The sequence below is a fragment of the Pecten maximus genome, chromosome 6 (assembly GCF_902652985.1).
Source record: "Pecten maximus chromosome 6, xPecMax1.1, whole genome shotgun sequence".
NCBI classification, from domain to species: domain Eukaryota; kingdom Metazoa; phylum Mollusca; class Bivalvia; order Pectinida; family Pectinidae; genus Pecten; species Pecten maximus.
This window is the reverse complement of record NC_047020.1, coordinates 27569580-27585776: the sequence shown is the minus strand read 5'-3', so window position 1 is coordinate 27585776 and position 16197 is coordinate 27569580. Positions and strand designations below refer to the sequence as shown.

The following is a 16197-nucleotide window of genomic DNA, read 5'->3' as shown; positions in this document are numbered from 1 at the left end:
AAACAGTTATTAGTCCCCTACCAGTGAAACCGGGGAGACGATAGGTTTCATCAACGTCCGTCCGTTTATCAGTCCGTCTACTCAGTTTTCCACACTTTTCTCAGCCATGCTTTGAGATATGTTAGTGAAAAAAGTTATGTAATTTCAGTATGAGTATATCTACAGATCAAATTAGTTTCAGGGTTTTTGGGTCAAGGTCAAGGTCATTTAATTTTTTTGCGGGGGCTGGTAGGTGACATGTTATGCTTCAGCAATACTCAGTACACTTGTTTATCAAATCAATGACCTTGACCCATTTCTAATTTTATAAAGATAAAATATTTTATTCTGATATTGATTAAAATCAAATGTTAAGAGGTAGGCTATTTGTCTGTAAGTAAATATTTGATGTATTTCATTATCCAGAGACTGAAGAAGCTAATTAAACCTGCTGATAACTTTGGCCCTGCAATGCTGAAATACCAAGAAAAATATCTGGAATCACTGGAGAAGAGGGAGTCCATATTACCTACCCTTGATGTTAGGTGCAGGCTGAAGAAAAAATCAAAAGGAATTGAAGCCTCTTCAGAACCTTTAAATTATATCAGTTGATCAAAGATATTAGCAAACTGGAACATAAGATTTATAGCTTATATTCTGTTACAGAAAGTTTCATGTAAAGTATAATGGTTCTAGTATCAACAATATTCCCTGTTTCAGATAAGTAAATTGATTACCATTGACGAAAATTGAGGTTGTAGAATGACAAGATACAAATGTACAGATTGATCCTGTAAAAAGCTCATGCCTGGTAATAAGGATGTCATGTGTATTGCAGGACAGTAAAAATGCTATTTCAAGGTTTATTTTATTGTCCTGCAATAAGCCCATGTCAAAATTCATGTGTTAGTCCCCTATAGGCTTATTACATAATAAATTAGGTATGTGTACAGTATCCAGTTAAGATGGCTTTACTGTTTATTATTTAATTAATTAGTGCTTATTAAGTGAAGTACTTATAACTGGTATCCACAAACAACAGTTTCAATGAAAACAACATGTTTATTTTTGGTATCATGGATCATGACAATATTGTAACTGGTGTATCTATGTCAGATGATCCGTTCTAATACAGAATAGGATTACTACGTCCTATTTACATGTTTATGCATTCCAGTTCAGTAGAACTTGTTAAATTTGAATTTTCTGTTAATTTGGAAAACTCACAAGCCAGACCTTCAATTTTCTGATTTCCACAAAAGTAATTGGTTTCCTGGTAACATAAGATTTTTGTTCCAGGTCCAAATTCCAGTCACCAAATTTACAGCAGTGTAAATTTGTGATCACATATAGTCACATTATATATGACTCAAGTTTGTCTCCAGAAACTGCTGATCAATGCTTGTGTCTGACTTGATGGAACTGATATTTTCTCTAAAACTGAAGATATAAAAATTAAGCTTGTTAGTAGATTTTATTTTTCCAGAAAATTTCTCTTGAGCCAAAATATCTATTTTGATAAGGTTCAGCTGTCAAAATATTGTGTTGAAAATGAACAAAATTGAGATTCACTTCTGCACCTAAATGTATAAACTGGCCACAAAGTGTTACCGACTTGCAGTGGTCAAATTTCTGGCCATAGTTGGTCAGAATGATTAGAGAAAGGTCGTATTGAAGTGTAACAAACAAAACAGACATCTACAGGTATTATATGATATATTATGCTATCTTTTAACATAATTATTTAATTTTTGATGAATTTTGATCAAAATGAATGAAATATTACATGATTCCAGTATTGATCACAATTTGACCAGGTAATAACATAGCCAATATTAAGTCACCTGACAAGATCAGATAAATTGAACTAGCACTGCCATCAATCCAAACAGACTCCCGCTGCATGAAAACTGACTTTAAATCAAGATGGCTCACAAGCATTTCTAATCTAGTCAATAGTCATTATCAAATCCTTCAGAAAATCAAAAACATTGTTATTATTTTTATATGTATTTATAAACACTTATTCCACCCATACAAATATCTTATATATGTAGATTGTAAGACAAAATATTCTATACCTAACATTCATACTGGTCAAAGATTTTACTTTAAAGATGCTATGTCGGCGACTAGGAGAAGTTATGATTGATTTAAAGCAAGAAAGGGCTGTTGTATATATTTCTATACATTTCCAAAAGTAACATACTTAAATTACACTATTACCACCCTCCAAAAAATTAAGCTTTTCTTTTTATATCCTTTTATTTATAATTTAAGAATTAATCAATTTAATCCTGAAGAAATTCTATAATACTTTGCCTCAAAAACAGTCTTATAAACAAACCTTTTAGAACACTTAAAATTTTTCCTATGTTGATGTTAGATATATTTCTATACTGTGGGACTGTCATTTGACGACAGGCGGTGTACACTGTGGGTGTCATTTGACGACAGGCAGTGTACACTGTGGGTGTCATTTGACGACAGGCAGTGTACACTGTGGGTGTAATTTGATGACAGGCGGTGTACACTGTGGGTGTAATTTGACAACAGCCAGTGTACATTGTGGGTGTCATTTGATGACAGGCGGTGTACACTGTGGGTGTAATTTGACAACAGCCAGTGTACACTGTGGGTGTAATTCGACAACAGCCAGTGTACATTGTGGGTGTCATTTGATGACAGGCAGTGTACATTATGGTTGTAATTTGATGACAGGAGGTGTACACTGAATGTCATTTGACGACAGGCGATGTACACTGTGGGTGTAATTTGACAACAGCCAGTGTACACTGTGGGTGTCATTTGACGACAGGCGGTGTACACTGTGGGTGTCATTTGACGACAGGCGGTGTACACTGTGGGTGTCATTTGACGACAGGCGGTGTACACTGTGGGTGTCATTTGACGACAGGCGATGTACACTGTGGGTGTCATTTGACGACAGGCGATGTACACTGTGGGTGTCATTTGATGACAGGCGGTGTACCCTGTGGGTGTCATTTGACGACAGGCGGTGTACACTGTGGGTGTCATTTGACGACAGGCGGTGTACACTGTGGGAGTCATTTGACGACAGGCGGTGTACACTGTGGGTGTCATTTGACGACAGGCGGTGTACACTGTGGGTGTCATTTGATGACAGGCGGTGTACACTGTGGGTGTCATTTGACGACAGGTGGTGTACACTGGGTGTCATTTGACGACAGGTGTACCCTGTGGGTGTCATTTGATGACAGGTGGTGTACACTGTGGGTGTCATTTGACGACAGGCGGTGTACACTTGGGTGTCATTTGACAACAGGCGGTGTACACTGTGGGTGTCATTTGATGACAGGTGGTGTACACTAGGTGTCATTTGACGACAGGCGGTGTACACTTGGGTGTCATTTGACGACAGGCGGTGTACACTTGGGTGTCATTTGACGACAGGTGGTGTACACTGGGTGTCATTTGACGACAGGCGGTGTACACTGTGGGTGTCATTTGATGGCAGGTGGTGTACACTAGGTGTCATTTGACGACAGGCGGTGTACACTTGGGTGTCATTTGACAACAGGGGGTGTACACTGTGGGTGTCATTTGATGACAGGTGGTGTACACTTGGGTGTCATTTGACGACAGGCGGTGTACACTGTGGGTGTCATTTGATGACAGGCGGTGTACACTGTGGGTGTCATTTGATGACAGGCGGTGTACACTGTGGGTGTCATTTGATGACAGGCGGTGTACACTGTGGGTGTCATTTGACGACAGGCGGTGTACACTGTGCTTTAGAGTTACATACTGGTATACAATCATGCAATGATGATTTGTGAAATGTACTTCACAATTGTCTAGGTCAGGATGAAAATGCCAATTTTTTTTTTTTAAAATCATTATTTTTTCCAATTTATTTCACATGTATTGTTTCACATATGTTGCATAGAAATGTTAGCACTGTGATTTATTTTAAAATCTGCAGTGGTTATACAGCTAATCAGCCTGCAGTCACAAAACAAATTTAGACCTGTTAAGTCTAAACTTTAGAAATGTTGACAACAGAATCAATTCTTGCAGAAGTCAAAATGATAAAATAGTAGATAGTACATGTAATTCTTTATGTACAATTAAAAGATTTATTATGTGAATTCACATACTGGTATCAAATTCCAAAATTCTATAACGTCCAAATTCAGACCTAAGTCTGAATTCTTCCCCAACACTGAGATCAGTTACACTACCAAAAAGAGAGAGAAAAACAAAAAAACAAAAAGATCTGAAAGAAAGCATTTTGCAAACTTTTGGCACATGCATGACCTGAATTTGTACACCCGCCATTTGACATGGATCATGCCAGTAGGCTGTATTAAATATGTACATCCAATGTTATATTGATCAAGTGAAGTAGTGTATCATTACTTCTATATATACTTATATATTAGGATGACTGTATATTACTATTGTTGTGTGCCATTGTATTCTAATGATATATGTTGTGTAGCAACAATTCTATTTTTGATGTCTTTTTTTTTTCATTCTGAAGTATCAAAATACAACCTATCACCAAATTGCAGAGGTACTGGTATAGGTTAGATGTATGTAGGTCTCCATATTACAGAGGTATTTAGGTTGGATGTATGTAGGTCTCCATATTACAGAGGTATAGGTTGGATGTATGCAGGTCTCCATATTACAGAGGTACTTAGGTTGGATGTATGTAGGTCTCCATATTACAGAGGTATTTAGGTTGGATGTATGTAGGTCTCCATATTACAGAGGTATTTGGTTGGATGTATGTAGGTCTCCATATTACAGAGGTATTTGGTTGGATGTATGTAGGTCTCCATATTACAGAGGTATTTAGGTTGGATGTATGCAGGTCTCCATATTACAGAGGTATTAAGGTTGGATGTATGCAGGTCTCCATATTACAGAGGTATTTAGGTTGGATGTATGCAGGTCTCCATATTACAGAGGTATAGGTTGGATGTATGCAGGTCTCCATATTACAGAGGTATTTAGGTTGGATGTATGCAGGTCTCCATATTACAGAGGTATTTAGGTTGGATGTATGTAGGTCTCCATATTACAGAGGTACTTAGGTTTGATGTATGTAGGTCTCCATATTACAGAGGTACTTAGGTTGGATGTATGCAGGTCTCCATATTACAGAGGTACTTAGGTTGGATTATGTAGGTCTCCATATTACAGAGGTATAGGTTGGATGTATACAGGTCTCCATATTACAGAGGTACTTAGGTTGGATGTATACAGGTCTCCATATTACAGAGGTAAAGGTTGGATGTATGTAGGTCTCCATATTACAGAGGTACTTAGGTTGGATGTATGTACGTCTCCATATTACAGAGGTACTTATGTTAGATGTATGTAGGTCTCCATATTACAGAGGTATAGGTTGGATGTATGCAGGTCTCCATATTACAGAGGTACTTAGGTTGGATGTATGTAGGTCTCCATATTACAGAGGTACTTAGGTTGGATGTATGTAGGTCTCCATATTACAGAGGTACTTAGGTTGGATGTATGTAGGTCTCCATATTACAGAGGTACTTAGGTTGGATGTATGCAGGTCTCCATATTACAGAGGTATTTAGGTTGGATGTATGCAGGTCTCCATATTACAGAGGTATTTAGGTTGGATGTATGTAGGTCTCCATATTACAGAGGTATTTAGGTTGGATGTATGCAGGTCTCCATATTACAGAGGTACTTAGGTTGGATGTATGCAGGTCTCCATATTACAGAGGTAAAGGTTGGATGTATACAGGTCTCCATATTACAGAGGTACTTAGGTTGGATGTATGCAGGTCTCCATATTACAGAGGTATAGGTTGGATGTATGTAGGTCTCCATATTACAGAGGTACTTAGATTGGATGTATGTAGGTCTCCATATTACAGAGGTACTTAGGTTGGATGTATACAGGTCTCCATATTACAGAGGTACTTAGGTTGGATGTATGTAGGTCTCCATATTACAGAGGTATTTAGGTTGGATGTATGCAGGTCTCCATATTACAGAGGTATTTAGGTTGGATGTATGCAGGTCTCCATATTACAGAGGTAAAGGTTGGATGTATGTAGGTCTCCATATTACAGAGGTATTTAGGTTGGATGTACGCAGGTCTCCATATTACAGAGGTACTTAGGTTGGATGTATGTAGGTCTCCATATTACAGAGGTATAGGTTGGATGTATGCAGGTCTCCATATTACAGAGGTATTTAGGTTGGATGTATGTAGGTATCCATATTACAGAGGTACTTAGGTTGGATGTATGTAGGTCTCCATATTACAGAGGTATTAAGGTTGGATGTATGCAGGTCTCCATATTACAGAGGTATAGGTTGGATGTATGCAGGTCTCCATATTACAGAGGTATTTAGGTTGGATGTATGTAGGTCTCCATATTACAGAGGTACTTAGGTTGGATGTATGTAGGTCTCCATATTACAGAGGTACTTAGGTTGGATGTATGCAGGTCTCCATATTACAGAGGTACTTAGGTTGGATGTATGTAGGTCTCCATATTACACAGGTAAAGGTTGGATGTATGCAGGTCTCCATATTACAGAGGTACTTAGGTTGGATGTATGTAGGTCTCCATATTACAGAGGTATAGGTTGGATGTATGTAGGTATCCATATTACAGAGGTACTTTGGTTGGATGTATACAGGTCTCCATATTACAGAGGTACTTAGGTTGGATGTATGTAGGTCTCCATATTACAGAGGTACTTAGGTTGGATGTATGCAGGTCTCCATATTACAGAGGTATTTAGGTTGGATGTATGCAGGTCTCCATATTACAGAGGTACTTATGTTGGATGTATGCAGGTCTCCATATTACAGAGGTATAGGTTGGATGTATGTAGGTCTCCATATTACAGAGGTATTTAGGTTGGATGTATGCAGGTCTCCATATTACAGAGGTATAGGTTGGATGTATGTAGGTCTCCATATTACAGAGGTATAGGTTGGATGTATGCAGGTCTCCATATTACAGAGGTATAGGTTAGATGTATGTAGGTCTCCATATTACAGAGGTACTTAGGTTGGATGTATGCAGGTCTCCATATTACAGAGGAACTTAGGTTAGATGTATGTAGGTCTCCATATTACAGAGGTACTTAGGTTGGATGTATGCAGGTCTCCATATTACAGAGGTACTTAGGTTTGATGTATGTAGGTCTCCATATTACAGAGGTACTTAGGTTTGATGTATGCAGGGCTCCATATTACAGAGGTATAGGTTGGATGTATGTAGGTCTCCATATTACAGAGGTACTTAGGTTGGATGTATGCATGTCTCCATATTACAGAGGTATAGGTTGGATGTATGCAGGTCTCCATATTACAGAGGTATTTAGGTTGGATGTATGCAGGTCTCCATATTACAGAGGTACTTAGGTTGGATGTATGTAGGTCTCCATATTACAGAGGTATAGGTTGGATGTATGTAGGTCTCCATATTACAGAGGTACTTAGGTTGGATGTATGTAGGTCTCCATATTACAGAGGTATTTATGTTGGATGTATGTAGGTCTCCATATTACAGAGGTATAAGTTGGATGTATGTAGGTATCCATATTACAGAGGTATTTAGGTTGGATGTATGTAGGTCTCCATATTACAGAGGTATTTAGGTTGGATGTATGTAGGTCTCCATATTACAGAGGTATTTAGGTTGGATGTATGCAGGTCTCCATATTACAGAGGTAAAGGTTGGATGTATGCAGGTCTCCATATTACAGAGGTATTTAGGTTGGATGTATGTAGGTCTCCATATTACAGAGGTATTTAGGTTGGATGTATGCAGGTCTCCATATTACAGAGGTATTTAGGTTGGATGTATGTAGGTCTCCATATTACAGAGGTACTTAGGTTGACAAGCAAACTGATTAAAACTACCCTGTATACTCTGACATTTCTTGATTATGTTGTAATATATAAATTTAGAATAGCCAAAAGTGAAGTATTTCTTGTGTTTTAGCAAGAAGCATGGCATAAGTTTGGACGGAAGCATGGGTAATGAGTGTCTGTGGTACTATACCAAATAATGCTAAAAGATCTTAACAATGATTTTTTGGAGTTAAATTGAATGAAGCACTAAGTCGGACGATGGAGTATACGTCCCTAGTTAATACTTATCTAGTAGGTTGTTTTAACACCTGTACAGGAAAAACAGTTGAAACTCTAACGGTAACTATTCAAATTTTTTTCTGTAGGGGTTTGTTGGTGAGAATATTATCAACAACTTTTAGAATTACTAGAAGCTATTGAATGTAAATATAACTCTTAATGAAATTTCATTTCTATTGATATGTATTAAGTGTTTGTGTGAACTATTTTATGGAAATCATGGTACCGAAATCATTTCTTTATACCATATATGTCCTAATAAAATGACCAGTCAACTTATAAATGTATCATTTCTTTATACTGTATTGTCCTAATGAAATAACTACAACATTTGTTAACTTATAATATTTTTTTTAAATATCAAATTGTTAATATAATTTTCTTTTTCTTGTCAAAATATGTATTAGAGTATCCAGGAAAATCACTTTACCTACAGGTGTATATATGCTGCAAAGACTATTTTCTGATGGTTTTGATTTTTGTGGTCTTAACTAAAGTTCAAAGCATACATTGTAAAGATGTATTTTTTGCAGAAATTTTGAAACGTTACTTTGTACTGTCAATATGTCTATTTTTCCAGAATTTATTATATCCTCTAAAAAAAGAAGAAAAATAATTAACCCAAAATGGTCTTTACAGTTGCAGATGTTGTTTCTACCAAGATTGACATTTTTAATTATCAATAAATTTAACATTCATTACGCCATAAAAAGTCAAATTTATTTTTAAATACTTTACATCAGCCAAAATACTGACAATGTGATAACGTTTCTTGAAGGCTTGTTTGCATACATATCATGGAAAAGTGCCTTAGGACACTCCCTTGACCAATCAAATGCCTGTCTTATTTATTAGGACATATATTGGGATTTATGTAACAGCATTGTATTCATCTTGCATTTTTTTCAAAGGAAAATCTCAACGACTTGATTATACATGTATTAATAATTTGGATATTGAAAGGACAGTTAAAACTACCATGATACTAATATCCTACGTTTACATTGTAGTAGCGCTCCTTTAAGTCATCATGTTTATCATAATTTTATCAAAGTTTTTAGTCAATCAACCAACTTAATTAACCTAACAATATCAATTACTGTTATTAATGCATGTGTAAACAGAGGAAAAATTTTCAGCATGATCTATTATATGTCCAGTTTCACTTGATGTTGGTAAAGTTTTCAAAACTTATATTGTTATTATGGAATTATATTTGAATTTACATTACATTATAGGTACCTGGTATTTGTATTTTATTTGGATATAGTCTTATATACCAGTATTTAATTCCATTTTCCATATAAACAACGAAAGTTTATTATCGTAACTATTTTCTTGATCATTCAACAAGATTTTGTCATTAAAGTAGAACTTTTTGCAGTATAATATGTTATTATTAGTATTATGATGTGACTAACCTGTTCTCTTATACACATGTTTACCCATGCCATGAACATTGTACGGCAAACATGTAATAAAGCTATTGTCATAAATTTAATCAAATTAATGATGTAACACGATTGTCTTGATGGTGAAAATATACCACTCGCATCAAAATTTGCTTGTCTTATTAGAAAATGAATCAATGAATTGGTTTTCTCTTAATTTCTTGTGAGTTTTGTGATAAATAGAATCTTCCACTCCTATGTCCATATATTCACAGTGTACCACAATCATTTGATAATTTCTGTACCACATAGGCCCAAGTTTCATATTCTTTATATGTAAATTGTACATGTATATGTAATTTTAACATGTCCTTGTCAAAATCGGTGTCAAACACAACTTAATCTAGAAACTGTCTTTGTGTAATGTTAAAGCCAAACAAAGCCAGAGGACTTTCCACCCAAATAATAATTCTTCAGAGTGGATTTATCCACGGCACTTGATTTAATGATCTAGATTTGTGAAACCATGATAACATTCCTCGTCAATACAAAAAATTTGTCCAGATATCAAATGCATATTGTTACGCTGTTTGTCAAGTTTTGACACCAATATCATTTCTTTGCATGAAGGCTTTTTGTCATTCTTCATATTTTCAAAATCATTTATGAATGACCAGTTTTATTTCAATATGAATTTGTTAAGCAGAAAATCTCAAAGTTGGTTTTTGCAAGGAAATGCATAAGAAATAACACAAAAATACTTTAGTTTTAACTTGAAAAGTCTATATGAACATGGAATCAATCCATCAAGTCTACCTAGAAATGTTATTGAAATGTGCTGGCACATGTATATTGTTGTCAGAAGATTTTTATTTGCATTTTTTGTGAAAAGTTTTTCAAGATACTTAGGTACATACATGTCTAGTCTGGTTTACATACCATGGATATTTTTATTCATTTAATTTGATGAAATATTTTAGTCTTGTAAACATGAATTACAATGATCCCCCCCCCAGCAAATTGACTGCCAGGGTTGAGGAGCCCTGGGGTCAGCCCCAAGTGCAATAGGGGCTAAGAGGAGGGCTAGTGAGTCTCTCATTCAAAAACTGATGTTTTCGCTTGTCATTTAATCTTCAGTATTTTAATGGTATTTACAATGGTAAAATTGTCATGTACATGTACATGTATATTGTTTTGTCAAATTTTATTTATTGAAGTATTTTGATCATATTTACAGAAGTGAAGTTGTAATGATGATAACAGTCACATCTCCCAGTATTCCTACACCTGATATACTGGTGTAGTATGCCTGCCAAATTACGTCAGATCAGTATCGAAGCTGGAGTACATTTCTGTCTTCCTGGTGTTCTGGTGACTTGTCTGACATCCCAATCACATGTATATGTATGTAAGATTGGAGTCGGTCACCTACAACATGATACACTATACAGCTGTCAGCAATAGAAGTTAGAATTGTTTTGTCGATCAGATTAGAATATAGACTCGGTTATAAAATACCATTGGTGATGAAATACACATGATATATATGTAAAATGCAAACATACCGGTTATTATAGTTTTTCAGCCATCATGTCAAATCCTACCATCAAGTATTCTGGTTGGGGGGTATCTGATCTGCTAAATAACATTTCTGCTAAGCAAGATTAGTTCAACTTATTGAATGATATTCTGTTGTGATTATATGTGTTGGCAAGTGTGTAATAAAGATGTTGGCCTTTTTAAGTATTTACAGAGTTATTGCCCTTTGTTAGATGCAAACTTGTATATACAAAGTATAGTCAGTTGTTTTGCATCAGCAGTATGGTGTATTGTTGTCATACCTGTCAAGGATCAAATGTTGACAAACTGGAGATCTCCAGTTTGAGGACTTTCCTCAAACTGGAGATTGCGCGTGACAACATTTTTACTAAACATATTGTATTTATCAACAACAAAAAAACACAAACTAACAAACTAATTGATTAAAAGTATTCAAAACAGTTAATGACACAATAACCTACAAACAGTTAATGACACAATGACCTACAAACAGATAATGACACAATGACCTACAAACAGTTAATGACACAATGACCTACAAACAGTTAATGACACAATAACCTACAAACAGTTAATGACACAATAACCTACAAACAGTTAATGACACAAAAACCTACAAACAGATAAGGGATCAGAAATCTACAGAACAGTTAAGGAATCGGAAACCTACAGAACAGTTAAGGAATCGGAAACCTACAGAACAGTTAAGGAATCGGAAACCTACAGAAAGCTAGAAACTTGAAATTCTAGAGACAGTTAGTGACTCAGAAACTTTCAGACAGTTAGTGACTTGGAAAACCGACAGTTATTGACTCGAATAGTTAAAAAATTACGAATATGAGCGTCTTGGAAACCTACAGAAAGTTAGCAACATGTAAACATACAGACAGTAAGTATCTTGGAAACCTATAGACAGTTAGTGACTCAGAAACCTATAGACAGTTAGTGACTGGGAAACCTATAGACAGTTAGTGACTGGGAAACCTATAGACAGTTAGTGACTCTGAAATCTATAGACAGTTAGTGACTGGGAAACCTATAGACAGTTAGTGACTGGGAAACCTATAGACAGTTAGTGACTGGGAAACCTAAAGACAGTTAGTGACCCAGAAACCTATAGACAGTTAATGACTGGGAAACCTATAGACAGTTAATGACTGGGAAACCTATAGACAGTTAGTGACTGGGAAACCTATAGACAGTTAGTGACTGGGAAACCTATAGACAGTTAGTGACTGGGAAACCTATAGACAGTTAGTGACTCTGAAATCTATAGACAGTTAGTGACTGGGAAACCTATAGACAGTTACTGACTGGGAAACCTATAGACAGTTAGTGACTCGGAAACCTATAGACAGTTAGTGACTGGGAAACCTATAGACAGTTAGTGACTGGGAAACCTATAGACAGTTAGTGACTCGGAAACCTTTAGACAGTTAGTGACTCGGAAACCTATAGACAGTTAGTGACTCGGAAACCTATAGACAGTTAGTGACTCGGAAACCTATAGACAGTTAGTGACTGGGAAACCTATAGACAGTTAGTGACTCGGAAACCTATAGACAGTTAGTGACTCGGAAACCTATAGACAGTTAGTGACTCGGAAACCTATAGACAGTTAGTGACTGGGAAACCTATAGACAGTTAGTGACTGGGAAACCTATAGACAGTTAGTGACTCGGAAACCTATAGACAGTTAGTGACTCGGAAACCTATAGACAGTTAGTGACTGGGAAACCTATAGACAGTTAGTGACTCGGAAACCTATAGACAGTTAGTGACTGGGAAACCTATAGACAGTTAGTGACTGGGAAACCTATAGACAGTTAGTGACTGGGAAACCTATAGACAGTTAATGACTGGGAAACCTATAGACAGTTAGTGACTGGGAAACCTATAGACAGTTAGTGACTGGGAAACCTATAGACAGTTAGTGACTCGGAAACCTATAGACAGTTAGTGACTCGGAAACCTATAGACAGTTAGTGACTGGGAAACCTATAGACAGTTAGTGACTGGGAAACCTATAGACAGTTAGTGACTGGGAAACCTATAGACAGTTAGTGACTGGGAAACCTATAGACAGTTAGTCAGACTGGGAAACCTATAGACAGTTAGTGACTGGGAAACCTATAGACAGTTAGTGACTGGGAAACCTATAGACAGTTAGTGACTGGGAAACCTATAGACAGTTAGTGACTCGGAAACCTATAGACAGTTAGTGACTCGGAAACCTATAGACAGTTAGTGACTGGGAAACCTATAGACAGTTAGTGACTGGGAAACCTATAGACAGTTAGTGACTGGGAAACCTATAGACAGTTAGTGACAGGGAAACCTATAGACAGTTAGTCAGACTGGGAAACCTATAGACAGTTAGTGACTGGGAAACCTATAGACAGTTAGTGACTGGGAAACCTATAGACAGTTAGTGACTGGGAAACCTATAGACAGTTAGTGACTGAGAACCTATAGACAGTTAGTGACTGGGAAACCTATAGACAGTTAGTGACTGGGAAACCTATAGACAGTTAGTGACCCAGAAACCTATAGACAGTTAATGACTGGGAAACCTATAGACAGTTAGTCAGACTGGGAAACCTATAGACAGTTAGTGACTGGGAAACCTATAAACAGTTAGTGACCCAGAAACCTATAGACAGTTAGTGACTGGGAAACCTATAGACAGTTAGTGACTCGGAAACCTATAGACAGTTAGTGACTGGGAAACCTATAGACAGTTAGTCAGACTGGGAAACCTATAGACAGTTAGTGACTGGGAAACCTATAGACAGTTAGTGACTGGGAAACCTATAGACAGTTAGTGACTGGGAAACCTATAAACAGTTAGTGACTGGGAAACCTATAGACAGTTAGTGACTGGGAAACCTATAAACAGTTAGTGACCCAGAAACCTATAGACAGTTAATGACTGGGAAACCTATAAACAGTTAGTGACCCAGAAACCTATAGACAGTTAGTGACTGGGAAACCTATAGACAGTTAGTGACCCAGAAACCTATAAACAGTTAGTGACTGAGAACCTATAGACAGTTAGTGACTCAGAAACCTATAGACAGTTAGTGACCCAGAAACCTATAGACAGTTAGTCAGACTGGGAAACCTATAGACAGTTAGTGACCCAGAAACCTATAGACAGTTAATGACTGGGAAACCTATAGACAGTTAGTGACTGGGAAACCTATAGACAGTTAGTGACTGGGAAACCTATAGACAGTTAGTGACTCAGAAACCTATAGACAGTTAGTGACTGGGAAACCTATAGACAGTTAGTGACTCAGAAACCTATAGACAGTTAGTGACTTGGAAACCTATAGACAGTTGGTGACTTGGAAACCAATTTACAGTTCACGACTCGGAAATAAACCTATAGACAGTTAATGACTGGGAAACCTTACGCTAGTTGAGGACTCTTAACAGAGAGAGAGAGAAAGATTCAACATAACGGGGGAATGAATAAAATGAATCATTATTAGTCATTTATTGTTACATATGCAAAAGAAATGTCCTCATTCCTAAATTTTAAACATGTTTACAAGAGACATATATTGCCATGGTATAAAATTAGACTGGTTTAATCAATGCAAACAATTTGCCGTATTCACGTACCTGTTTAATCAGGCTTAAAAACCTGGTTTTTGTGTATATATAATTGTTATACAATTATTATTATCTTCTCGTACCTGTTTCACTTTATGATTAATAACATCATTGATGTTTGAGATTTTCTTGTTTATTTACAAGTTGCACTGTGGTTTTGATTTTGTTAAATCTTACTCTATGTTTGTGTTACTTAGTGTGTGTTTCATTTGAAATACAATTTACATCCAAACAACCAGTGTCTTGTTCTCTCTCCATAATCGAATAGTACATTCACTTCTGGGGATCCACAGGGCGTTTTTAACCATCTGAAATGTACTGGAATATCATCATAGCTACTTTTGACCAAGTTTCTACAGTCTTTGGAGGAGAAACAGTTTCTGTATTCTCGGAAGGAGAGAATGTTTATAAATCTCAGCTGGAGAAATTATTATACAATCTCAGCAGGAGAAAGACTTCATACAATCTCTAGTTGAGAAATAGTTTATTCAATATCTGGTGGCGAAATAGTTTATAAAATACCTGGTGGAGAAATAATTTGTGAAATAGCTGGTGGAGAAATAGTTTTTACAATCGCTGGAGAAATAGTTTACTCAATATCTGGTGGCGAAATAGTTTATAAAATAGCTGGTGGAGAAATAATTTATAAAATAGCTGGTTGAGAAATAATTGATAAAATATCTGGTGGCGAAATAGTTTATAAAATACCTGGTGGAGAAATAATTTGTGAAATAGCTGGTGGAGAAATAGTTTTTACAATCGCTGGAGAAATAGTTTACTCAATATTTGGTGGCGAAATAGTTTATAAAATAGCTGGTGGAGAAATAATTTGTGAAATAGCTGGTGGAGAAATAGTTTTTAGCTCACCTGGCCCGAAGGGCCGGTGAGCTTATGGCATGGCGCAGCGTCCGTCGTCCGTCGTCCGTCCGTCAACTTTTCCTTTAAATCGCTACTAGTCCTAAACTACTCAGTGGATTTTGACCAAATTTGGTCTGAAGCATCCTTGGGTGAAGGGGAACCAATTTTGTATAAACGGTGGGTCTGGCCCCCCAGGGGCCTTAGGGGCGGGGCCCAAAAAGGGAAATATAGCAAATTCTTTAAAATCATTCTTCTTCTGTAGAAATGAAGGGATTTGATTCATATTTGGTCTGAAGCATCCTTGGGTGAAGGGAAACCAATTTTGTATAAACAGTGGGTCTGGCCCCCCAGGGGCCTTAGGGGCGGGGCCCAATAGGGGAAATATAGCAAATTCTTCAAAATCCTTCTTCTTCTGTAGAAATGAAGGGATTTGATTCATATTTGGTCTGAAGCATCCTTGGGTGAAGGGGAACCAATTTTGTATAAACGGTGGGTCTGGCCCCCTAGGGGTCTTAGGGGCGGGGCCCAATAGGGGAAATATAGCATATTCTTTAAAATCCTTCTTCTTCTGTAGAAATGAAGGGATTTGATTCATATTTGGTCTGAAGCATCCTTGGGTGAAGGGGAACCAATTTTGTATAA

General features: G+C 36.8%; 1 protein-coding gene and 2 long non-coding RNA genes across 7 annotated transcripts in view; 2 read left to right on the top strand and 1 right to left on the bottom strand.

The window, feature by feature from the left end:
* LOC117329431 (sodium- and chloride-dependent glycine transporter 1-like) overlaps positions 1–680 on the top strand; it is a 55001-nt gene extending 54321 nt beyond the window's left edge. Inside the window, exon 14 of the mRNA XM_033887372.1 lies at positions 406–680. Within this exon, the coding sequence (XP_033743263.1) occupies positions 406–591 (186 nt within the window). The 3' untranslated portion in view covers positions 592–680. The remainder of the gene's footprint in view (positions 1–405) is intronic.
* Positions 681–685: 5 nt separating this feature from the next.
* On the top strand, positions 686–11255 carry LOC117329432. 5 transcript variants are annotated; one of them, XR_004533195.1, is made up of 3 exons: positions 686–3191; positions 3255–5146; positions 5262–11255. It is a non-coding gene; the product is annotated as an uncharacterized LOC117329432 (long non-coding RNA). The 5 variants fall into 5 exon arrangements; XR_004533193.1 differs by having other exon boundaries at positions 686–5146; positions 5262–6620; positions 6661–11255; XR_004533196.1 differs by having other exon boundaries at positions 686–5146; positions 5262–7819; positions 7860–11255.
* On the bottom strand, positions 8669–13658 carry LOC117329433. Its single transcript, XR_004533197.1, has 2 exons — positions 11586–13658; positions 8669–11533 (listed from the first exon to the last, which is right to left on the bottom strand). It is a non-coding gene; the product is annotated as an uncharacterized LOC117329433 (long non-coding RNA).
* Positions 13659–16197: the final 2539 nt, after the last annotated feature.